Raw genomic sequence first — 26,334 nt, 5'->3', positions numbered from 1 at the left:
CCGCTGTCTGCCCGCTGTCACACTCCTGCCCCGCTGTCTGCCCGCTGTCACACTCCTGCCCCTCTGTCTGCCCCGCTGTCACACTCCTGCCCCTCTGTCTGACCCCTGTCACACTCCTGCCCCTCTGTCTGCCGCTGTCACACTCCTGCCCCTCTGTCTGCCCGCTGTCAAACTCCTGCCCCGCTGTCTGCCCGCTGTCACACTCCTGCCCCTCTGTCTGCCTGCTGTCACACTCCTGCCCCTCTGTCTGCTCCGCTGTCTGCCCGCTGTCACACTCCTGCCCCTCTGTCTGCCCGCTGTCACACTCCTGCCCCTCTGTCTGACCCCTGTCACACTCCTGCCCCTCTGTCTGCCGCTGTCACACTCCTGCCCCTCTGTCTGCCCGCTGTCAAACTCCTGCCCCGCTGTCTGCCCGCTGTCACACTCCTGCCCCTCTGTCTGCCCGCTGTCACACTCCTGCCCCTCTGTCTGATCCGCTGTCTGCCCGATGTCACACTCCTGCCCCTCTGTCTGCCCGCTGTCACACTCCTGCCCCTCTGTCTGACCCCTGTCACACTCCTGCCCCTCTGTCTGCCGCTGTCACACTCCTGCCCCTCTGTCTGCCCGCTGTCACACTCCTGCCCCTCTGTCTGCCCCGCTGTCACACTCCTGCCCCGCTGTCTGCCCGCTGCCACACTCCTGCCCCTCTGTCTGCACGCTGTCGCATTCCTGCCCCTCTGTCTGCCCGCTGTCGCACTCCTGCCCCTCTGTCTGCCTGCTGTCGCACTCCTGCCCCTCTGTCTGCCCGCTGTCACACTCCTGCCCCGCTGTCTGCCCGCTGTCACACTCCTGCCCCGCTGTCTGCCCGCTGTCACACTCCTGCCCCGCTGTAGCACTCCCTCTCACTCCTCTGCCGCGAGCCAGCCATAGAAAAAACCAAAGAGCACATAAACTTACCAATCAGCGCGGCGCCGGGACCCAGCAGACTCCTCTGTCCCGCAGCTGTCACTGATGTCACTGACACTGACGTCGATATTCAGTGACAGCTGTGGGAGAGAAGAGTCTGCTCGGTCCCGGCGCCGCGCTGACTGGTAAGTTTATGTGCTCTTTGGTTTTTTCTATGGCTGGCTCGCGGCACCCAAGTGACAGCGCCGCGGCACCCTTGGGAACCGCCGGATTATAGGCTTTCGAGTACGGCTCTCTTACTTCTGTCTGTTAATATCCCATCTTGTTTTAATACTGTGTTTGTTCTCAGTTGTACAGGGCTATGGAAGATGCTGATGCTATATAAATAAATGTTAATAAATAATAATCAAAATATTAATTTCTCCTCAGAGCAGCTAAAGCTTTAAGCCTAAACAGACCGCATATTTTAGCACACTGTTTATGTTTTCTTGGCCAATGCCTTCCCTGTGGTAGTTAGTTACAGATGCTTACAGCTCAGATGTTTATTGAGACAGATACATTTCTGCTTTAATATGTTATGTTCATGTCTTTATTGTGCAGGCCACAGCTTCTTCTCAGCTTTTGTCTCTGAATGTTGTTTTTATGTTTAGTTTACAACTTAAAGCTTTTTCTTTGCACTTTATTCCCTGGTTAATGTTTTTGTACTTTTATGTGGATCATACTACAAAACACACACAATCAACAATGACAGATGCTTGGATTGTAAAGCAGCCTTTTCTTCTTTTTTTCCAGCTACGACTCTTGTGGAGACAGCCAAGGCAAAGCAGAGCCCTGAGGAATTTGGACGAGGGCTGGACATTGTGCTGGGTGAATTTGCCTTCCCTGCTGAGTTTGTGTTAGAGGTTTGGGAAGCTATTCACCATACAGACAAATGAGCCTCACTGACTTTACATATGTATCTTTTACACTGGGTAGTAAAAAAAAAAAAAAGAAATCAAAAGTTTAGCCATATTCAGGTACCAGAATTATCTTTTTCATGTGACTTCAAAGCAAAATGAATAAATTAAGAAACAAGAGTTTAGGTAAATTCTAAAAAACACATTAGTGCTTTATTTTTCTTGATTATTTCAACAATAATATACAGGCATCCAAAACATGTTTAAAGACTTGACAACATTCCCAATTTGGTAAAATAGGCCGCAACTCCAAACCAAACCACCCTTTCCATACCCATTTCAAGTGAGGTGATGCTTATTTTTACTGCAAAAAAATGGTACTGTTGACAACTATGGGGTAAATTTACTAAACTGCGGGATTGAAAAAGTGGAGATGTTGCCTATAGCAACCAATATGATTCTAGCTGTCATTTTGTAGAATGGACTAAATAAATGAAAGCTAGGATCTGATTGGTTGCTATAGGCAACATTTCCACTTTTCCAAACCCGCAGTTTAGTAAATCTAGCCCTATGTGTTTATCTAATTCAGAGAATAGTTAATAATTTGGTATGTATAACTAGCTAACTGTGTTGCTCTCCAAAGCATTTTCACATAACAACAGATGATTCTGCCTGTCCCGGGCACAAGTGATATAAGGCTGAGTGATGGAATTTCGTACAAACATAAATGGGGACAAATATCAGTCTAACATTAACGGATACTCCAGTATGCCGAAAAATGTTTGTGTTTTAGGATTTTAAATATAGTGTATCATTCTATAATTAATAGTGCAGAAATAAAATGTCTTGTAAATGTTTTGCGTGCTTTATTCATCAGTGTGCAGTCTACAAAAGACTTGCATAGAAGTCTGTTTCACAGGGTGATTGCTATCTGTTGCCCATTCATTGAAAGCATCTATGGCAAATTGTCTGACCTATATAGGTACTATCACCTAACTAGTAATAATACATCTACCTAAAAATTGAAAGGTCACTAAAACCAAGGAAGAAAAGCTATAAATACAGTAAATATCATTCTACTATATGTATAGGGGCAAGAGGTTTTTTCCTTAAATCTTTCTATTTATATCATGTATATAAATCGCAAACAAAGTGTGTCTGTAATTATGAAAATACAAACAGCCTAATTTTTATGCTGACCAGATATAAAATTATTATCCTAGATAGTAATGGCCTGATGGAGTTGGATTTATACCCTTTTGCGCTTCCTTAATTTGTGAAAATTTGCACTGCATAAGCTCTCCAAGAGAGCGCATGCATATGCAGAGTTTCATGTAGGTTTGCGCACATTTGACACTTGAGCTTCCTTACTAGTGGAGAAGCAATATGGAAGAGGGGACGGGATTTTAATGTAGGCCACATACAGTAAGGGCATGTTCACGTAAATGTGGCTGAGCCAGACGAGCACAGAGAATATATATGTCTGTCAGAAGCCATATCATTTGCATCTGTTATAGGGTAGGTGACAGTTGCTAGCACTAGCTAGCCTTTTCTGATTGGCTGATTGTGAATTCACCTCTGAAGCTGAAAAATACCTTGTTCTTTGATCGTGTGTATATATCATAGTATTTAATAGGTGCATTTTAAAAATTGTTTGCTACTTTAATTCATTCGCAAGGGGTATTATATATTATATGAAAGCTAATAACAAATGTGTTTTTATCTATCAATACAAATGTTAGCAAACTTTTCATGTGCTTATGACCCGGTTGTGTGAATGGGTATGTGGTTGTATTTATACCTGATATACACATGGCTTATATGCTGCAGGTGCCGAGCTGAACACATCTTGAGATGCCTACGGTCTGTATATGGGCGTAAAAACACTCTTTTTATGGTCAATTTTTTTCAACGTAAATTACAGCTATTTTGCAACCTAATCTGTGTCAGGCCCTAAATGGTAACTGTGGAGCTCAGCACCCTTGCCTGTACTTCTCAGTTTTAAAATAGTTCACATCATAATGGTGCAAATAGCACACATGTATTGTAACCCTGATCTCTTTTATATATATTTTTTTATTAACCTCTGGAGTATAGTGATTTACATGTGAGACAAAGTGTGCACTACATAATTTTACATTGTTTTATATTGGTCTGTATTTGTTATGTCACAATCATTAGATAGAGGACCACAGAGGGAAAATTATTGTGGTCAGAAAGGCTACATGTGACCTTTGTAGCTGCTACTTTGCTGGTTTCAGTTTTATTGGTTGCAATGGGTCACATTTTTTTAAAATATAGATCTATAAAAGTAGAAGAAAATTATTTTTAAAACTGTTTTTTATGGACTGTCCCATAACACAAAATAGTACTAACAATATTTATCTGCACAAAGATTAATCCCATCATTTATTGCAACATGCTTGTGTGTCTTCCTGACTGCTGCTTTACATTAACTTACCAAGGAAATGTCGTCAGAGGATAAACAATAATTCATGTTTCCTGAGTCACGTCCTGTAAACAAATGTTGCTATTTTGTAGCAATCAGACATTTTAAACTTTTTTTTCCTACAAGTAAAAAAATAGTATGAGAAAAAAAATGATACAAAGTTAATTAGATTGCTTTTTTTAATAAGATTATAGGATACATACAAATATGACATTTACATTGTCTGGACACCATAATTCATAGCAAAGAAGATTAGGCATGTCTCTTAGTAGGGAATTCAATTGGCCACATTACTGTCAAAAGTAATGCAGCCTGTGCACTATTACCATTATTAAGGTAATAGTGCGCATTTTTACCATTATTACGGTAATATCAACGCAGAGCCGTGAGCAGAACTCAGTGTTAAAATTACTGTATTAATGGTTATAGGTTTAACGCTGCGTAGTTAAGGGAGGAATTTAATTCCCCCTTAGAATGACAAGGAGAATGTGTACATATACAGGATACCAGAGTAACAAAGCAAGAAAAATATTTATGAAAATGTAATTGTACAGATATTAATGAATTTATTAATAGAGAATAAATCATTAGTGTGCCCATACATTGTCTTACAGTGATTTTCCTGTACTTGTACATGGTATTATAATGAACTTCTACATAAGGGTTCCTAATGATTCCCCCAGGCTCTGCGATCCCTGTAAAAAACGACCCCTGAACCTGGGATCAGCTGCTCAGATTTGCAATTATATTCAGTTCAGTGAACAAATAAAATAGCTGGTTCCAGGCAGGGCCGGATTAAGGGAATGGAGGCCCCTGGGCTAAGGGCGCCTCCATTCCACTGTGAGGCCCCCAATGTGAGCCACCCGCCGCCCCCCCCATACCCCGTGAGGGCCCCCCTCCCAAGCGCTTACCTTTCACTGTAGTCCTCCGTCCCCGGCACGCTGTAAGCTCCTTACTGAGGAGATCTCGCGAGAGTTCACTCGCGAGATCTCCTCAGTAAGCAGATTACTGAGCACCGGGGACGGAGGACTACAGTGACAGTGCTCAGCAGCATTGATCGGGCTTAGGGGCGCCCCCGCCCCCGGACCGATCAATAATGCTGCTGAGAACTTTGAAGGGCCCCCTGGATGGCCGAGGCCCCTGGGCTATAGCCCAGTTAGACCTCGGGTTAATCCGGCACTGGTTCCAGGAGACACTAAGACATACAGGTGAGGTAAGGGTTTTCGGAAGATACCAGAGACGTCTCACTTCCATGGGACACTTCATTGGCATCAAGAGTTGCTTCAGTTATATGATTCAGATTTATTATTTTAAAAATGAAAAATTGCAGCATAGACCTGGACCCCTCCTCAAACTTGCATCCATAGATAATTACTCTAGTTGCCACTCCCTCTCCAAATGTAGACACTTTGGGGAATGGAGAGAGTGCTGCAACACAGAATGTATCCCTGTATTAAGTACACACAAGGATAGTGTGCTGTGAGGAAATAATTGATATACCAGACATTTCAGGAGTTGTCTTCAATGCATTACTTGAACTCTAATGCATGATAGTTACCTTATAAGATTTGTTGCCCAAAAAGACAGACATGTGTGAACCATCTAATGCATGTTCATGCTTAAATTTAGATATTTACATTTTTTAAAGGTAAATGGCAAACTTCAAACCTCTAAGGTGAACTTCAAACTTGGAAAATAGTAGTGTCCAAAGTACAAAGTAAAGCATGTTAAAATATGTTTTAATTTTTACAAGTGTTATTTGAATAGTGTTTAGAAATAAAAATATTTAAACTGTGAAATTTTGGGCACCAGCCACAAATTTTAAACCACAAATTCAAATCAGGGTCAATTGGTGATTGTTCAGGGCCATTGAACCAGATGCTCACGCTAAGTACTTACTTTCAACCTCTCTTATATATTTTTTCATTATGATTGGATCAAATAGAAAGAAGATGTCACACTGGATTACAGCCGAAGAAGCAAGAAATGCATTTTCATTTATACTATATTTTGGTATAAAGGACAGGGATCTTGAATCACTGGAGAGGAAAAGTCCACTCAAGAAATCTCAGTCCTTTTCATTACCCTGGCCCTTGTAGTCCAGGAGAACTGGAAAGATCTCTAGAGCTTTTCAGCATTGGGCTGGTAGTCTCTGGGAGGGGAAGGGGGGGGGGGTCAGAGGTCACCTTGCTATAGAGGCCTCATCCCTTCACTGACCATGCTGGGGCTAATTTCTACCCGCTTGTGTTATTGTGGGAACTGGCACATTCTGTCTAGGCTGGAGCTGGACACCGAATGTAGGGGGACATGCTGCCTATGATTTTACTCATTTGTTCATAACAGTTTTATAAGGTGGCTTCATGCAACCTGCAGTTTGATACATTCTGCAGTTTGTGTTTAAAATCTGCAACTATTGTATGGTGGTTCGAAAACTGCATAGTAAACCACATTTTAGTAAATCCCACATCTTACCATCCTTATTCATAGTAGCTCGAGCTATTTGACAGACATATAGAAAACATGGATAATTAAGGCAGCCAAAATAATCTCAGACCCTCCCAAGGGCAACTGAAACCAATGGCACACTAGGCTGGCCACCCAATACACTCATTGAGTTGGATCGGGTACATTCAACCTTATATCCTCAATGTACGGTGAACTTTATCATACATTCCTCCAGTTTTACTTACAAATTTACTTGAAAACATTCTTATTAACACTCTAATCGCATAGAGCTCCCAATTAAATGCCTTTTCAAAAATGAGAACTAACATCAACATTATCTACTTCACCCCACACAATGTCGAATAATGTCTTTCAAAAACATCAGATCTTTTAAATGTTTCTATTTGGCACTACACACATCTGCTTTTCCTACACAACCTTCTCAATCACCCTTCTCATTTTAATCACCATCAAATTAATATATATCTTATAATCTGTGTTCACTTTAGTTATTTGCATCCAGTTTCTCAGCACTCTTCGATCATCCTTCATTCTTCATCGACTCACTTACCTTATAAATCTTAAACATAAACTTTAACACATCAATCGCATTACTGCCCCCAACTTCCACATCATGATATAGAATTTAACAGGCAACCCATCCTAACCAGTCATCTTATTTCTGGCTGCAAAGGCTATCATTTGCTTCATTTCATCCTCAGTCACCACACCAACCAAAATGGGCCACTCATCTTGCTTCACTTTATCAACAGTTGCTTCTAACATTTCACCCTCCATATACTCATCACATCCTTTCCTTGTTTATATTTCACCATAAAAACCCTCAATCTCATTCATCATCCTCTCTTTACTCAATCTCATGAGTAACCTCAATCTCATCCCGCATATCTATATTAATCTGTCTTAATTTATATACCTCATTTAACATTTTATTTCAATATTCTCATGTTAGAATTCTTTTCTTGGTAGTCAATTTAAAACAACTCTTCCTATAAAACACCCACTCTGTCCACACAATTTCACCACTCCAGCATATTTCTAAAATTATTTTTCCTCTGCAGACTCCCTGGCATCCCTACACAAAGTTCTTGATCAGCTGAGAGGAAAATAAATACCCACTGGAGGTATATACTGTGATCCCTTCTATAATAGGTCCCCTTTCCTGTCTCTTACTCAGCTGAACAAGCAGGTAGTTAGGTTTGTTATTTTGAGATAGGTTCTACCATTCCTGATCTGGAGGGAACTAGTATTGCACCAAGCAGAGTATGCTATCCATGGCAGGGGTAACTCCTTGGGTAGCTATCCCTGCAGCAGTATGCTGGCAGTCAGCCAAATTTATTCTTGGCAGATATTGTGAACCGCAGAACGTAATTTCTGGGTCAACAAGCTCTTCAAGGGAGCTGTACCGCTGTATAATGACCATTTCCGTTACAGTTGCATTGCTGTGTAATTCATCTCAGCCTGCAGCAATGGAGTCAGAACTTGCCCCGATCAAGCTGAACAGCACTTGTCCAAGGTAAGCCCTAGTTTCTCTCATGCTTATTAGTCAGTCAGTATAATTAGTCACTCTGCATTTTTACACTTGGAAATTACATTCTTATTAACACTTTAAACAAAAGCACATAAATCACCTTTCAAGTACCCAGTCCTGTGGGGAGGAAGAGGAGAATTAAAAACCATCATAAAATTTGTAGAAGGAGCTCTATATGGAAGCTGTATGCCCAATAAAAAATTGTCAATTCAGCCTCCTTAAAAGTTTACCTGGTAGATTGGATGCTAAAAGCATTTATAATCAAGAAGCATATGAAAGCATTACATGTGAAAAGAGAACCTAGACTGCAGTGCTTCTTAGCTTGTAAGTATATACCAGGAACCTTTGTATGTGGTTCATTGGAATCACTAGAACAGATGAGGAAGGGGAAATGATGGAGGATGCCACATGCCATGTGGAATACCCCTTGAGAAGGCTTTCTTTTGACCCAGGTGCTATCACGCGCCGGGTAATAGGGTATATGACCCGATACCCGGCTTACTTACCTGCTCCTGCCGTCCGGTCCGTCCGGGCTGGGCGCCGCGCATGCGCAGACCCGATCTGTGAATCTCTCTCTCCCTATCCCTATTGGTTGGAGTTTTGGCTCCAAATTTTAAAAGGCACTTCCTCCCTGTACTCTGTGTCTGATCTTCCTGTACCTTCCATGGGTTCCTGGCTCCTAGCCTACTCTCGTTCCAAGAGCTGACTATCTACCTGCTGACTGCTGTATAGTTATCCTGCTATACTTCATCATCATTCATGAGTCCTGCTGACTGCTGAATAGAAATCCTGCCACCACTCTAGTGGTAAAACAGTTGTCCGCAGAGCTGACACTCTACAGCATCTCCTCATGTTCTGCATAACCCGCTTGCTATATCCTGCTATACATCATCACCATTCGTGAGTAACCTGCTACTCTCGTGGCTTATCTCTCTCATACCTCAACTGGTCGCTCCAAGTGGGGGCTGCGACCTGCAAGGGGGTGCAGCTAAGTCCAAACCGCTTTGCGGCTGGTCCCTGGCGAATACCTCGCCCTAGTTAGACTCCGCCCCTTACTGGGAGTTATATTAGTTCCTGGCTGGTTACCGTTTCTTGCCACTCCTATCGCAGAATTGTGATGCGGAACCGTGACAGGTGCAGGGCATTCTTAGTTGATAGAGTTGTGAAGAACCTGAATGCTAAGGACTGGGATCATATTTATGCTTGTCAATTTAATAAGAGAGCAGAATGGATGTATACTTTTTAGGATACTGATTCCTTAAAGTGAGATTTGTGTCCTAAGATCGATGCGAGAGTAACTAATCTGTATGAGAGAACAACTATTCCTCTGGTAGTTGGGGATTCATTGAAGGATCTGATGGATTGGATTAGAGAAGTGCCTTAAGTAAATGCATCGGTCAACAGGCACTACAATTAAAACAGGGGTAGCAAAAGAATGTGGGTAGGTTTGCTTTATGAGAGTAGTCAAAAGAATTTAGTTATGATGAAAGTGAGGCATAGCTAGATAGCATATCTCTCTCCCTAGGAGTGTTCTTTTATTACCTTCCATGTATTCTGTAGATGTAATATTAAATATACTAACACATGCAAATAAATGAAGGTAATGTAAATGATATAGATAATCTAGACTGTTCTATAATTATTTGCATTTGTAAATGTATTCTGTAGATGTAAAATTAATTGTACTAATAGAAAGCAACAAAGGAGAGCCAAATAGAGGGCAAATAGTAAAAAACATAAATGGTTCCTCAACTATCCTAGAGTAGCTCCGGCTTGGTGAATAACAGCGGTACTTCATTATGCATCGCTGCAATTTGTCACTGCACTTTTATAGTACATAGACCCCATAGTCTCTAACTTTTCTGTAGCATCATTTCTCCCTTCCCTTTCTATAACATCCATCATCCCCCTCTATAGCATCCATTCCCCCCCTTTCTATAGCATCCATTCTTCCCCCTTTCTGTAGCATCCATTCTCCCCCCCTTTCTATAGCATCCTTTTTCCCCCCTTTCTATAGCATACATTCTCCCCCCTTTCTATAGCATCCATTCTCCCCTCCTTTCTATAGCATCCATTCTCCCCCTTTTCTATAGCATCCATTCTCCCCCCCTTCTGTAGCATCCATTCTCCCCCCCTTTCTATAGCATCCATTTTCCCCCCTTTCTATAGCATCCATTCTCCCCCCTTTCTATAGCATCCATTCTCCCACCTTTCTATAGCATCCATTTTCCCCCCTTTCTATAGCATCCATTCTCCCCCCTTTCTATAGCATCCATTCTCCCCCCTTTCTATAGCATCCATTCTCCCCCTTTTCTATAGCATCCATTCTCCCCACTTCTGTAGCTTCCATTCTCCCCCCTTTCTATACTATCCATTTCTGCCCCCTTTCTATAACATTCATTCTTCTCCCTTTCTGTAGCCTCCATTCTCTCCCACCGCCTCCTTCTCCTCTGTTTTCTGTAGCCTCCTCTTTTCTGTACTCACCTTAACTTCTTCATTTTTTTTCCTTTCTCTTCTTGCTTCTTTCGCCTGTCTCTCTCCTGTCGGCTCCTCTACACTGGCAGCGTTGTGACGTCACAACACTGCCAGAAGCCGGGAGCCGGGCAGATTTTAAAATGTGGTGCTGCACTGTAGCAGCACCGCATTATTGCCCTTATCTGCCCTTGGCGATCGCACTACCCGCATTAATTTAGCAATGATTATTGGGTCCCCGGCCTCAGTGCCGTCCCCCGGAGGCCGGCTCCGTGTTATCTTCCGCAACATTTTAGGAAGCCTTCCTTTCGTCAAGTATCACACTAAAGTTATAGGGAAGCAAAAAAATATAAGCCTGTTAGATATTATCACAGTAATTCAGGAGCCAATGTGGGCAAGCAACCCTATTGTCCCTTCAAAGGAAAGGAGCAGAATGTTAGACACAGAAATGTGAGGGTGTGGAATATTACAGTCAGTGGGTCAAATATATTGTATTCAGAGTTTACATGACAGAATTCAAATTAAAATGGGAGGTTTCTTTATAAAGTCCAGCAATAACATCCTCTCCAGAATATCGGGAAGCATTATGCTATTGTTTACAACTGCTTCTAGCGAAGCAACTGATCTTAGTAGTTCCTTTCAATCAAAGATTCAAAGGTACTATTGTAGAGAGTGCCATCGCTATGCCCCTGGAGGGGCTGAAGATGTGCCTGGTGCCCGTGAAGAGGGCGAAGATGTCAGGATGTGCTGCGCCCCTGGAGGGGCTGAAGAGTTCCCTGGTAGCTGAGCCCTGCAAGCGGGTGAAGAAAGAAGGTTACTCACCCGTCCATCGATCCAGCGGTGAGTATCGTGGCTTCTTTATTGCAGGTCCCGTGCGCGGAGGAAGGATGAGCCAATCAGGGCTCATCTTTCCCCGCTGGCCAATCAGCGGCCGGATGCGTGAGCCAATCGCGGCTCGCGCCCGGCCATTTAAAAGATTGGCGCCGACACGAGCCAATCAGCGCTCGCGCCGGCTGATGACGTCACGCTGGCGACTATATAAGTCGCCGGGTGGCGCCATTTTGTCAGAAGGAGTCCAGCGGCGGAGGGAGAAGGACGTCGTGGGATGTCCGGAGTGGAAGAAGAACAGAAGCAGCGGAGATCGTCGGCGGGGAGCCCTTGTAAGGGCTTAGAGCGCCCCCACCTCCAGAGAAGGCAGAAGACCCGCGCCGAACGGGAAAAGAAGCGCCGCCGGCTGGAGGGTCTGGAAGACCCGGAGAAAGAAGAGGAAGACGGCATGGTAAGCTGAGATTCCTGCGCAGAGCATGTAAGTTGACTCAGCGTTAAATTTGGGCACTAGGCCCGGGGCCACGGTCGGGCACAAGACCCGTGGGGACGGTAAATTAGGGGCACAAGGCCCAGGGACCTGGGCACTAGGCCCCGATAAAGTTAGTGGGCCAGTAGGCCACAATACTTTTGTTAACGGGCACAATGCCCTGTTAGTTAGTTAGGCAGGGGGCGTGAGAGCCCCAGATACAAGGGCACAAGGCCCTTAGGCAGTTAGTGGCCTAGTGGCCATAGGAAGGCCACAGGGCCTGTGTAGGGGCTGGTAGCCCGTAGGCTATAAAGGGCACAAGGCCCTAGTTAGTGGGCTCAGAGCCCTGAGGTAGAGAGGGGGCTGAGGCCCATTAATCAGAGCACAAGGCTCTGTGTGCAACTGGGCAAGAGGCCCATGGTGTGAAGGGCAAAAGGCCCTGGCGGTGGTGTGATAGAGGCGTGGGAGCCTCGTGAGTGTAGGCGCGGTCCTGTGTGAGGTGAGCACACGTAGTTAGGAGGTACAGTAGAGCGGAGGCTCCTGTGGTGCTGTAGCAACCAGCTGGTTGGCTAGCAGCGGTGTGCTCTGGTAAGTAGCTTACAAAGTACTGTATATTGTATTCTGTCTGTGCGGCAGGTATTGTTGAATTACGGTATTTTGGGTGTGCTACGTAATTGTGTCCAGGGGCAAGACGTCAGGCCCCCATTAAAAGTAGGCTCTTGTTCCTGTGTTGTTCTGTGCTAACCCGTGCTGTGGGGACAAGTGTAGTTACCAGCATACACATAGTCAGGGGAGAACACACGTAGTTTTCCTGTCCCTTAGGTCCCCGGGGTCACACTGGTTCCCAGAGGGGGTGGCTGAGTTGGTGGCAGTGCAGCACACTTTGAGGCAGTTCCAGGGGCGGCCGTGGTTCTGATTGAGGGTCCCCAAGGCCGGTTCTGTGCAGGTGGGCCTGTGGTTCCGGACGTAAGGACACGTGTGAGATACCCGAGTACAGGCAGTCGGGCGGTTCAGTTCGATCGGCTGTTCCGTGCAGCAGTCGGCCCGCGGGTTAGTGTGCTGTTCCACTGAGCCTCAGCCGGGCTTGAAGCAGCCGGTCCTTAGGGTCCGTGGGTGACCCCATCGTAAGGAGACAGTCTCCTTGGTTAGACCTGGGTGAGGGGGTTAGGAACCGCCCTCCGGTATAGTCCGTGAACACCGGCTGGTGTTCCCCGTAGTGTGTAGTGAGCAGTCCGTTAGTGCACCACACCTAGATAGTCATAGTTGTTTGACGTAGTTGCGTTGCCGACCATTAGAGCGTTGTTAGGGTCGGGTCGCTGTTGTAGTCAGTTTAGTGTTTATGGGTGCATACCTTTAGTCTCACCGTTAGCGCAGAGGGAGGCTGCGTGTTCTTGTCATCCGCAGGTATCTGGGAGGTGCAGGAGAACCGGATCGGAAGTGGGAGTGTCCCGGTGAGTATTACGCTCAATTCCCCCTTTCGGTTAGGCCCTCACCGGCAGGTGTGTGAGGTACTTGAGGCGGGATTAGTCCTCGGACTAGTCTTGGTCTTAAGTACCTGTAGTCCCCCGCGTCTTGGCAAGAGCAAAGCGAGGAGGCGGCAAGTGGGCTTGGACTGAGAGTGTCCTTGTTCGTTGCCGTATTCTCGGACAGCCCTTACCTGGTAGGCACGGCCGTAATCGTTGTCTCTTTCCTAGAGGGACGTGGTTGGAGGTGACAAGGGTTGCGGCTGCGGATCTGCTGGGATCGGATCGCAGCTGGGATATCGGAGGCGGATTGGAGGTGACCATCGTTTATAAGGTAAGTTTGTTTGTGTTGCGTCTGTCCCCTGTTTCCCCGCAGGGTGGGCGCTACACTATTCCAAACTTTTTCTAGTAAGGATACAGTCAGGAGAATTCCGGACAGTGTTGGCTCTTGGAGACTCAATCAGTTTGTGTGAACAAGAAGTTTCCATATGGAGTCAGTAATTAAATCCTTTATTTGGTAAAGAAAGGAGATTTTTTAACAGCTATAGATTTGGCAAACTACTTATTTACACATTTCAATAGCAAGTCAACACCATCAGCATCTCAAGTTTCAGGTAAATAAAAACACCAGACTCACTCCGATTGTAAATAACTTGCTTGCCTAGTGACAGGAACCAGTTTGGAGAATATCTGGGACCCTTCTTTCAAAACCAGAATGGATAACCATGACAAAGGACTCCAGGTCCAAAGTTGAGGTGCACATCTGCACACACAAATAATGCAGGGAACATGGACACAGGATGAAATGGCATTGCACACAAATGTGCAATTTAGTACTTCCAGTCCCTTCTGAAGGACAAGCATGTCAGCATATTATCCAGAGGTTGTAGCATTTATAAATGACCAAGGGGGCATGAGTAGAAATAATGGTTAAGAAAGTAGCATTAGATCTAAGATAATTATTTTAGGCCATGGAATGAATAAGATCATGTGTTAAGCTGTGTTCGGCATCGTGGAATTTGAAAATTTTTATAGAAGCCCTGACATCATGCCCATTTGAACCTCTACAGGCTCTGTCCTTTAGGTGGCTCTTTTTGACAGTAATTTTCTGACAGAAGAATAGGTGAACTCCCTGCATTATATTGCAAATAATCAGTCCTAAACATTATGTGATACATGCTGGTTAAATAGAAGTCCTGAATACAAAATATGTAAAATGTCCTTACTTTAGCCAGCTCATCCCAAACTTTTACTATTTTAAAGAGAAGCCCTTTCTCCACCATTTTCTCCTGATCTACCTTCAGCACCAGTGGGTTGTGTACCCTGTCCGCTCCGTACAGCTGTAGGAAAAAGGTACTTTCCCTTACCGTTATCTTAGGACACTTGAATAGCTTTTGGCACTAACCTTGTTAACTAAAAGACACTTTTGCATAACAAGGTAACCTGTTTTAAAGGCCATAATATTGGGAAACTGAGGGCTTTAAATAGCCAGCAAATGCCTTCATTGGCCATATGGGAAACATAGGTAGTTATTAGATTCCACAAACAACTACAAGTGCATAGTAGAAAATTGGAGAGTACATGGTTAATCTGTAAAATCAGGGAGAGACAAACTACAAAAGCTGGTAAAGCCAGAGGATTGTATATGACAATCTTTATTTAATACATTTTTACGTTACTATGATCTTCCCAAAAACAATATCTACCTGTTTGGCTCCATGTCTAGATGCCGGACAATTTCCAAATTGTAGACAGCTGTTGTCCTTTATAAATTCACACTCTTTGGGCTTGTATGTGGCCAGATTGACAGAAGTTATCCCCCAGGACCCACTGGCTAAAATCCCAACTCCAGATGGGATTCTTATGTAGTACTAAATTTTTTAGCCACAAATGGGAACATCAGGCTTGTCTATTTTTTACGTATTACTTTTGTGTGGTTAAATGTGCTTTTCCACATTTAAATAATCCATCTAGTAAAACAAAAATAAGTTTTTTCATGTCGGTGCAAAAGTAGGCAAGCTTTTATGCCACTGCAGGTGAGGCCACCAGGCCCACAGATCCACATACTTAATCGTACGAAATGGGTACATTTGCAGAATAAGTCAAAGATGTCACATAACAACACTGAAACTCCATTTTCTACATCCTGTTGCAAAATGCGTATTCCTTTCTAGCAATCTAGTCATTAAGAGCTATACATTATGCAATTTTTTTTAAAAAAAATCTTAAAAGAAATACGTCAACTTAGCCCTTATGTTTTTTCCTGACTCCGTTCCTATCAGAACTGTCAAGAGTAAACTCGGGCCCTGGTGAGGTCACCTTTTGATGGTCTACCTATGTGCAGCCTATGGGGATATGACCGCACAAACCAAATATAATCTATTGCTCCACACAGTCACTATCACTTGCCTATAATCAAGCGCGGATGGGGAAAGAGTCTAATGCACTCCCACCATGGTAGTTTCATCCTATCACTCCAGCTGTTCCTGTTCATCAGTCTCTTTCCACCAAATTGATAGGTTTTAAAAAAAACATTTTCAGACCTGCAATATATCGAGATGAACAATAGTATCAGAAGATTGCATCCAGAAGATTTACATCCAAACGATCTTTGCTTGGAGGAATCCTGCTTACATGTACAGCTATCCTGCTTACATGTGCAGCTACTGATGAGCAGCTGGATATCTTGAGATGTGTCTGACTGAACACTTACACATAAATGTGCTTTTCATGTGTGCATCTTTTCCTGCTTACATTTGAGGCGCAAATGCATCCAACTTTACATGGGCCACATATATCCAAAGCAATTAATGTATCTCAAATGTTAATAATAGAGCTTGGTTTGTACGTGTTGAAGATTTTAGGATTTTAGGAGAATAAAGTAATAGTATTACCTCCCAACCGTTATGGTAGAATTTTGTTTAACTTTTAAAATAAAACTGTTGCTTATGTGAGATGTGGTAAAATATAATTGTTTTTCCCCTGTAATTCTTGTTCATGTGCTGAACGTTTGTGGTAGACATTCAGATCTATGTCCTGTCCCTGTTTTATTTAAGCCTGAGTACTGACCTACTGTGAAGCTGATTTTCACATGCATGTCATATTAAAACAGTAGCCAATTGACACAATTTGGAGCTGATGTGATTTATACATATAGGTCTATACCTATAAACTCAAAAGAGGGAAAAAGGAAGCATTGAGTAACACCTCAAGTATGGGACATTTGCTTTGCTGACAAGAGATTGTAAAACAATTGGGGAAAAATGCAAATGAGCAGTACAGTGTTTAACTCCAGCATGTGTCATTGAGGCATAAAAATGACTGGTAGCATATCTTGAGGCAGTTTTTATTGTGCTACATATTATTATCTATAACAAGATGCCATCTTTTGCGGAATGAGGAAATGTTTACTTGTGAGGCATACCTTACGAAATGTACACAATGGGGTATATTTACTAAACTGCGGGAGATGATGTCTATAGCAACCAATCAGATTCTAGCTGTCATTTTGTAGAATGTACTAAATAAATGATAACTAGAATCTGATTGGTTGCTATAGGCAACATCTCCACTTTTTCAAACCCACAGCTTAGTAAATCTAGCCGAATGTTGCTAGATACATAAAAATCAAATGTTGATTTCCTGCTCAAGGTTGAAGTGATTTAGAAGGGGAATGGGGCTAATTGGATTTGTGCCTGATGATGTGGGTGAGAATAAAACAGAAATTTTTATTACATCGTTGTTGGCATAAACCATTATTCATCACAAAATTTGCTTAGCCTATGTTTTTTTTTCAAAAAAACCTGCATATTATTATGCACAAGTTAACCAATATATTTCAAATCTAAAATTGAAAATTTATGACACATGAAAAAAATTACTTATTTTAATTAGAAACATTATAGCTAAATGAAGGTTAACTGAGCAGTATTTTTTGGAGAAAACAAAAATTCAAATAAATGAATTTGGATGTTTAAGCATCATAGTGGGTATTACTTTGAATGTAATGATTTTACTTTTGTAGACCATTTATACCTTAATCCCATCACACAATCTGCAAATATTACCCTTCTCACCAAAGCCCATATCTGTGATGTACATTTGTTTTTATTGTTGACCACACAAAACTGCTGTTGATTAATTTATTATTATGAGTAACATATTTTGAGTTTATTTTTTGTTTTTTAAACTGGCAATATGAGTCGATTAAAGTAAATATTATGGAATTATGCTGATCCATGGTTGACTAGGTTTTGAGGCAGGATGAAAATTAGCTTCAATGAGGTTTATTTAGGATTAAATAAATATGAACTGCCAGTAGCTGGATAGTTAAACTGTATGCACTTCATGTATTTTATCAACCTAATGACTATGCAATAATTCATATTTGAGTTATATAGCTCAGTTTTTAGGTCAGAATATAACTGGAACAGAAACGTATCTCTTCTTTCTTATGTAACACATTGAAAAAGCCATCTAATTGTTTTGGTCTCTGGGATGTACAGGTGTCTTGTTATTCAATACAATTGTTAATATTTTTTTTAATAGAATTTCAGCTTGCAAAGCTGCATACAGTTTACAACAGGACACAATACTTTGTTTTTATTATATAGCACATACTTTTATAAATATTTGCCAAGATAACATGGCTCATGCATTTATGAGATACACCGAAGAAGTGCAAAAGAACTTGTCCACAGTATTTTTTTTAATTGATCACGGATTCTTGAGTGTACTTGCGACGTAAGGAAGCAGTAAGTGTTGGATATAAAGACATAATTGATGGACGGGTATTCAAGCTGGGGTAAATCCTCTTTAAGACTGCTCTTCTAAACAGGATATAAACCCAAGGATCCAATATCTGATTCCATGTTGCCACTCTAAGGAATATTAAAAGTAGTTTTTCTGTGTGCCTGGGAATCTCTCCATCTGTTAGTCCATTGTTTGGCTGCTGAAGAACTGTATGTGCTATGAAAACCTGCACATAAGTGAAACAGTGAGAATTATTCTTTCTGATAACAAAATAAGCATAAGTCAAAATAAAAGTGTAATAAGTGCAGCAGGATTATTGTGGTGACTATTACTTGTAGAGCTGATCTAATCATGTTTTTTTTAGGATGAAATGACCAATTTACCAGATGAATGAACAACAAATTTGGAATTAATGAACCTGTGGTTCATACACTGATCTTTCATAATAGATTTATAAAACAACATTATGGTTGCAACATAACAATGGAATAAAATTTACTGTATTGAACGACACATTATGGCTAAGGATTAAATTGACAATCTGTCACACATCTCGAAAATAAAGGCAGAGAAAGAGGAGCTTTATTTAAACAATATTAAAACAAACAACAAAATTAAAACAATGTGCTACTGTTCAGTTGGGCATTCACCCATTTGTTTAGCATAAAATATGCAAATCTGTACTGTGTGTGCCCACATCTACATTCATATTCAGATTTGGTAATTGCTCCGAGATTCAGAACATGGTGGAGAAGGAGTGTGGTACTGAGTACAGTAAGGGTGTGTTCAGGTAATTGGAACTAAGGCAGCCCAGTACAGGGATGCATATACACCTGTCAGTGGCCTGAGGGCTTGTGCAAATACATGCTGCTGCTGTTAGCTGTCAACAGCAGCTAACCGCTTCCACTGGGGCCAGTAAGTGTGGTCATGAGAATCATCTTCTGATTCCAATATCTAACATGTTTGATAAAGTGTTGACTGATTTTGACCAAATTAACTTAATGCATCATACTAGTTTTGGCGCCACCGGTACTGTGATATTGGTTAAATTGGCCAATATCACTTCTGATATTTTAGCGTGTGAGCAGCATTTGAAAAAGTCATTATACACTTCAATGTAGGATCCTGCTGCAGTCCTTTAGGGTGGAGTTCACGTTTGTTTATGCTTTAAAGTCTTTTTTTTTTTCAATTTTACTTAGGTTTAGGGAACCTGACCACAATTAGTTTTGCAACTATTTGCATTAAAGGTACTTAACTGTCTTTTGGCTGAGTAAACCAAGGTTACTCCCAAGTTAGTTTTTTTCCACTCCAAATACAAACTCTACTACTCTATTATTTATTACTAACCTGTTTAGTGGTTATTTGGCGACTATGAGCAGAACTGCTTTGGAGTCTAGAGGATATATAATTTATTTGTATATATAGCTAAAACTAAAATGCCAATGCTCTTTGTCTGCTTCTTGATATTTAACAAAAAGGTAAACATCAGAGAAATCATAGTTTTCTCCAGCTTACTGCTGACTCCATAAACATCTAATGGATCCAGAGCATTAGTCAATCCATTAGGCTGTAAAAATCAAAGTTTTTTACAGCACAATAACACATCTCAGGATGGCAGTACTTGTTATTTTCAATAGGACCCAGCAGAAGCCTCTCTGGCTTCATTTTATCCCTCAAGGGTTTAAGCGTGCACATGGCATGTTAAGCTTAGGGTGAAGAGGGAAAATACTGTGCTGAAGCGATCGGTCTATGCCAGGGGCTCCGACTTCATTATGTACCACTGTAATGTTTTTTGGAATGTGGGAAGAAACCAGAGCACCTGGAGGAATCCCATGCAAACATGGGGAGAACATACAAATGCCGCCCAGCTAGTGCCCTGGTTGGAATCATGCACATATGTTGAGAAAAGGACATTAAGTCCTATGTTTAAATAATGTTTATATTATTTAAATACTCTACTAGAGAGTACTGGTCATGTCAGCTTTCATCCAATATTGAAGACAAGTGAATTGTTGGCATCTTATGACTGCATCTCTGAAATGACTAAAGTAGAAAAAGCTGACTCTGTAGCCTCAATCCTCTGAATCAGAAAGATTCCACTGGTTATGACAGCGTGGATGTGTTGCATTAACTTTCCTGTTATCAAGTTTTTGCTGCACTCAGATGCCAGAACATTTGCTGTCTGAATATGGGCAGAACATTTCCTTTTTGAGCCTGGTATTCATTGTTGGAAGAACTACAAACAAGTGTTTCTGGCTCTGTTACTTAACATGTACGGGTATATCAAAATAGATGCTCATCAAAAACTTGTACTGGTTTTGAAGCAAGGTTCACTAGTTACACCTTGCAGTGTTGGAGAACATTTATACCAATATAATTAGCTTGTTTTATAAGGATAAAAAGCGCAAAAAACAGGTAGAAATAGGGGCAGGTCCAGCAATTCTATACACACTTTGTCCTGGTGATAAAACATAAAGTGGTTTTACTTGTTATTTTCTTAAGATCAAATCTAACCTAAAATTAATATAAATAGTAGTGTTCAGTTCTTAATCATCTGAGTAATTAAATAAAATTTTAAGGGCAGTTCCAGATGAGCACATTTCGCACAGAGCTGCTAATGAATTTAGAAAGCAAGCTTTATTTTACATATCCTCTCTATTTACATTTATGAGTTCATTCATTCTTATTTTTCACAGTTACTAGTGATAAATGATGAGCTTCGTACGTGTCTTTTAACCAGTCACTCACAGTTATGGGACCCTGTTGCTCATGTTTATCTTTATTTAACTGTGTCTATATAGCCAGCAACCACTGGAAACCAGGTAAATAACACTCCTCTTCTTGTCATCTATCTAATCTGTCTGTCTGTATATCTATCTATCCATGGAAAAAAGTTACCTTAACTTAACAACAGATAATTGGATATCCTACCATGCAAAAATGTTTATATATAAATAGTGAGAAGCTATAAAACAGAGTTAGATAGATGGTTGTAACTAGAGATTATATATATATATATATATATATATATATATATATGTACAATATTTACATGCTTATCAAGATTTACCTACAAATACAGGGAAAGCATTACTATTTTGAAATTTGACACTATGGCACTGCTCCTGCAGTGTGTATATAATATATATTTATATTTTTTTTTAGCTTTTAGCATTTAAATTTCAGGGCTGTGTGGTTCTCAATGCTTGGTGATGGCAGCCCTGACTGTAGGACTGTGTATTTTTTTTAAGCAGACAGACGCAGTACTACCTGCCTTTATAAATCCCAATCCCCAGCTTCTGCCATGTGTCAAATACAACAAAAGTGCAGTGTGCTGCTGCCAGTGTGCCAAATTATTGCCACAATGACACCCTACAACCACACAAGCAAAATATGTACACCATACACATAAAACATCAACACAGACAGATACTAAGAGACCCATAGACAGGGGCGCGCTGGGCCAGGGGGCAGGGGGGCCGCTCAGTCTCTGACCGCTGTTTGGGCCGGCCGCCACCCCTGTGGATGCAATATTAGCTGAATACGCGATGCGGCCGCCTGTGCGCCCCCTGGGCTGAAATTTGCCAGCCCGCGCCTGCCCATAGAGACAGGGCAGGACAAGGGTATGTAGGGGGCAAGGAAGGTAAAGGGTTACAGAGGAAAGGCAGCCAAAAAGGGTGTGCCTGTTAAACTTATGACTTATGAGCTGATCCCGTGATTGTTGTGCCTGTGTCAGTGACAGAAGCAGTGTAAAATTTAGCTACACGTGTAGATGGCCAAATTGATCAAGATCTGGCAACACTGGTGTGGTAATGCTGTTAGAAGGTGACTGCTGAGGCAGAGTTGGGTGGAGTGGAGTGTGTTTTTTTTCAGTATGCAGATCTGCAATAGAAGCAAATGCACCTGGTTTCTGATAAGTCATCATCAGAGCCGTAACTAGGGAGGTGCGGGCGGTGCCGTCGCCCAGGGCGGAAGCCCAGGGGGGGCGCAGCCGCCCGATACCTGCCTCTATGCCCAGGCTCAATTGATTCACAGGTGCCACAAGCAACAGCTCATTCCTGCATCAGAAGCAGTCACCTTAAGCAGCTTGTTCGGCATTTGGAACGCATACTTGCGTTCCAAATGCCGAACTTCCTGCTTTAGGTGACTGCTTCTGATGCAGGAATGAATTATAACCTCCCACAGGCGCTCACTCAAGGAGGGGGGGGGGGGGATACAATTGCCAAGAAACCCCTCTCCCCTGTGCTTGTATCCCTACCTCCGGTAAACTGAGGTTTTTTTGCATTTTTTTTAAATCATTATTTTAAAAAAGTGGGCGGAGCCAGAACTCATCATGACTGTAGGGTCCGTGCAGCCTATTACTGCAGCTTAGGGATCCTACTGACAGCCCTGCAGGAACAGAGGAGATCGTGGCTGCCACACACTACAGGAAACAGCAAGAGGTAAGTGAAAGTAATTGCTATGTAAGAAGAAGAGACAGAGGAACGGAAATGGGGATAAACTAAATGAGAGGGGGGAGGGAGGGGGAGTAAAGAAAGGTAGAACTTAGGTTATAAGGGATATTTTGAAATGGGAAGGGATTCCCCATTTCTTTATACTTTCATCCATGTTTGCTAGTAAATAGAGCAGATCCACTACTCAGAGTAGCAGGTGCCTGTCCTCTTTCAAACTTTTCAGCAGCCCAGTCCTGACTCCTGTCTCCCCCCCATGTTTGTGTGTACTGTGTATCAGTGTATCTTGCCACTCCCCCCTCCTAGTGTGTCTGTCTGTATCAGCTTCCTCTATCCCTGGTTGTGTTATCTCTTTATCCAAATTAGTATGTATAGCCCTCTTTCTCCCTATGTATTTGTGCCCCCCCCCCCTCCCTGTTTATGTGTGCATAGCTCTTCTTTTTGTGTGTTTATGTCCGTTTCTGCCTTTCCATTTGTGTGCCTGTATCTCCCCATGTGTGTTTCTCTGTCCCCCTTGTGATTATATGTCTATTTCTACATTGTGTCCCCTCATTTTCCTCCCCTTTGTGTGTATCTCATTTTGCCATCTCATTACATATGTGTGCCAGGTGGGCACTTAGGGGTATTTTACAGTTGTCCAGAACCCCCTCACATTCAAATCAAACCACCCTGAAAGCAGTATCTGCACGGTATGCTGAAGCTGTCTGCGGTCGCAGAAAGATCAGCAAGAAAGAAAGGGGCGCATGCATGATTTCATGCCCGTCACGTGACGCAGCCTGAGCGTAACACAGCAGAGGTGGCACCCCTTATATCCCCACAACAGGGGCGACAGCATTTCTGCTGAGAGGTGAGTGGCTGTTACTATGCTATAAACTATATTTGAGACACTGGGGCCTATTTACAAATAGGGCCCCCAGTTCAGCAATATGTAGGCGTTTTATAGCTGTAAACTATACTAAGTGTTTAGGGCTTTCAGTTACAATACTGTGGAAAAAAATAGGTTAAAAATATATATATTTATTTTAAAACCTTTTATTAAAAATGTTTTATTCAAAGAATAAATAGTTTTCAAACTATATTAATCTGTTGTCTCTATCCTGTGATGGCAATAACAGAACAGGTATTGTGGCGGTGCAATTACCACCATGATGCTTGTTAAATAGGCTTCCCCTTACAAACATTTGTAACCCCCCCCCCCCCCCCTTTTGAAACCCTGCGTATGCCCATGCAACTTTCTACAACTTTCTGATTTACCGGTACCAGTGACTGCAATAGACAACTACTGAGGTTGGTACTTTTTTACCTAATAATGATTGGTCCTTACAGAACTAGCAAAGGCCCAATAAAATGGCTGGCTGCACAGAGGGCTTCGGCTAGGAGGAGCAGCATGTTAGTGGAATGTTTTCAGTATGGTGGCACTGCATTGTAAATATGTATTTTTGTTTTACATGCATGTTTTAACCTATTATTGTGAACAATTCAATTTGGTTTAATGATTTTAAGGGGACACAATTTATAAGCTTATATTAGTGATTAGATAGTACAGTACATATATAGTCTGTCACAGCAGAAATAACACTTTTACCTTATAATTGTTTGAATTTAGGGAGATTTTTTTGATTGGACCTCTGCAGTTTTGCACCATTTGCGATGTGTACAATCTTTTTTTTTTTTTTTTTAAATTGATTTGCTTCTCCGTTGGGGAGAGGGGGGAGTGACAGTTGCTAAAGGTTTGGGGTTTCTCCAAAGCACTCTTTGTAAAACTATTTAAATTTACTGTTTACTATATGTCCGTATTGTCATTGGTGAGGAATAGATGTAGCTGGTGTCAATTTTACATCTTGAGAATTGAGTAATGCTTCTTGTAAGGCCAGAGCCGTAACTAGGCAGGTACAAGCAGTGCCATCGCCACACCCCCCACATTAGGTTGGCCACACCCCCACATTAGGTTGGCCACACCCACTCAGCAAATGTCAATCCCATTTAGATGGGGGGCGCCGGTGCCCTGTCTCGCCCAGGGCACTAAAATGTCTAGTTACGGCACTGGTCATCATCAGCAAGTATTTGCACTTGCCCTATAGCAGGTACAAAAGAACCTCTTAACAGGTGTATAAGCATGTATCTGCAAGAGCCGCATTTGCACAAACACTCAGCCAACATTATAACTCCCCTCTCCCACCTCTAATGGTGCAGGCAAGTGTAAAGGCTAAAACAGTACTGCATAGGTGTATATGTGTGCACCCACTTTCTGGTCATGCGTAGAGCAATTTCATGTAAGATATGCAACACTAAGGGGGGTATTCAATTGTTAGCGAGTTCCGCTAAATACTCGCGCTCTAAAAATATTACCACGCATATTACCGGTAATATTTTTAGAGCGCAAGTATTTAGCGGAACTTGCTAACAATTGAATACCCCCCTAACAGTCGTATGTCACCACTCTGCATCAGCCAAATAGGCCGGCAACAGTCATCTTCTGATAGCATTTACCAACATAACCCATTCATGGTCTAATTATTGGGTATAGTGATCGTATTCTGGATGCACACTATATATCTTTCCATTTTTTACCACTCCTCACTCTTTTTTCTTCCTAGACATGAGACATGGAGGCAACTCCTCTTAGAGATATATTGTCAGAAACAAACTATTTCCTTTATAGAAGGCTGTATTTAATATTGGTTTGCTTACTGAATCATGTTTTTATGCTTCACTGGCAAATCAATTAATTTAGAAGCATGTTTATTTTGTTGCTGTTAGGCAACCATTCTGACATTTTAAAATCTATGAGCAAGTTTCTCAAATTTAAGACACATGTACAAAACAAACGTGACATTAACCAATCTCATAATAAAAACATATCTTGTTATAATGTAACTGAAGTCACAGGCATAAACCAAATTGCATACTTTTTACATTCTAAAAATATATTTTAAGTATTTTAGTTCCTGGAGGAGACCTCTACTGAACTGCTGGGGCTTGTAGTTCCACAACAGCTGGTTGCAGAAGAAGTGCTGAATACAACACAGGCAATCTGCAGCTCTTGAGCTATTGTGGAACTACAAGTTCTGTCCATACTTGCCAACTTTTTCAGATGGCTTCCGGGAGCTGCGGGAGGGAGGTGGGCCTGTAGGGGGCGGACTCCGTAAATCGCGTCATTTTAACCCTGAATCGCGGTGTTTGAACAAAATTCTGCCCACTTCCTAGTGAAGTGAGATCAGGGAGATTGCCACACGCTCCACGCACTTCGCGAGAGTCTCCCGGATATTCCGGGAGAGTTGGCAAGTATGGTCCTGTCCTGTCATGGTTCCACGACAGCTGGAAAGTCACAGGTTGTGAAATAATTGCTTTATACAACATAGGTAACCTATGGCTTCCCAGTTGTTGTGGAACTACAAGTCTCTTGCTGAGATATGTAGATCCAAAGCAGCAGAAGATACACAGTTTCCCTCTGTGCTATACAGTTCATCATGGCCTCTGTTTTTTGTTTGCTTTTTCTTAGGATTTTGTTAAAAACATGTTGCTGAACTACGATGGATGTAAAACAGAAGAAGATTTTTTTGTTTATAAAGATTTTTGTTAATAAGGGTGGTAATGCATTTTTTTATTTATTTAAACCATATTAATATAACAGGTGGGTCTGTCTATTAGTTTCTAACTTACTTTGTTTGGCAT

At 42.0% G+C, this 26,334-nt stretch overlaps 2 protein-coding genes across 3 annotated transcripts in view; one reads left to right on the top strand and one right to left on the bottom strand.

Annotated features, from left to right (window-relative positions):
• The window catches only part of GIPC3 (GIPC PDZ domain containing family member 3), a 230,337-nt gene extending 228,493 nt beyond the window's left edge, over positions 1–1,844 (top strand). Inside the window, exon 6 of the mRNA XM_075204898.1 lies at positions 1,678–1,844. Within this exon, the coding sequence (XP_075060999.1) occupies positions 1,678–1,820 (143 nt within the window). The 3' untranslated portion in view covers positions 1,821–1,844. The remainder of the gene's footprint in view (positions 1–1,677) is intronic.
• A 16,136-nt stretch (positions 1,845–17,980) lies between these two features.
• The window catches only part of TBXA2R (thromboxane A2 receptor), a 110,141-nt gene continuing 101,787 nt past the window's right edge, over positions 17,981–26,334 (bottom strand). For both annotated transcript variants that reach the window (XM_075204889.1, XM_075204894.1), the window contains exon 3: positions 17,981–18,434. In XM_075204889.1, the coding sequence (XP_075060990.1) occupies positions 18,165–18,434 (270 nt within the window). In that variant the 3' untranslated portion in view covers positions 17,981–18,164. The remainder of the gene's footprint in view (positions 18,435–26,334) is intronic.

Source organism: Mixophyes fleayi, chromosome 1, assembly GCF_038048845.1.
Source record: "Mixophyes fleayi isolate aMixFle1 chromosome 1, aMixFle1.hap1, whole genome shotgun sequence".
In the NCBI taxonomy this organism is placed as follows: domain Eukaryota; kingdom Metazoa; phylum Chordata; class Amphibia; order Anura; family Limnodynastidae; genus Mixophyes; species Mixophyes fleayi.
Note: the sequence above shows the minus strand (reverse complement) of the source record. Positions and strands in the feature narration are given on the sequence as shown.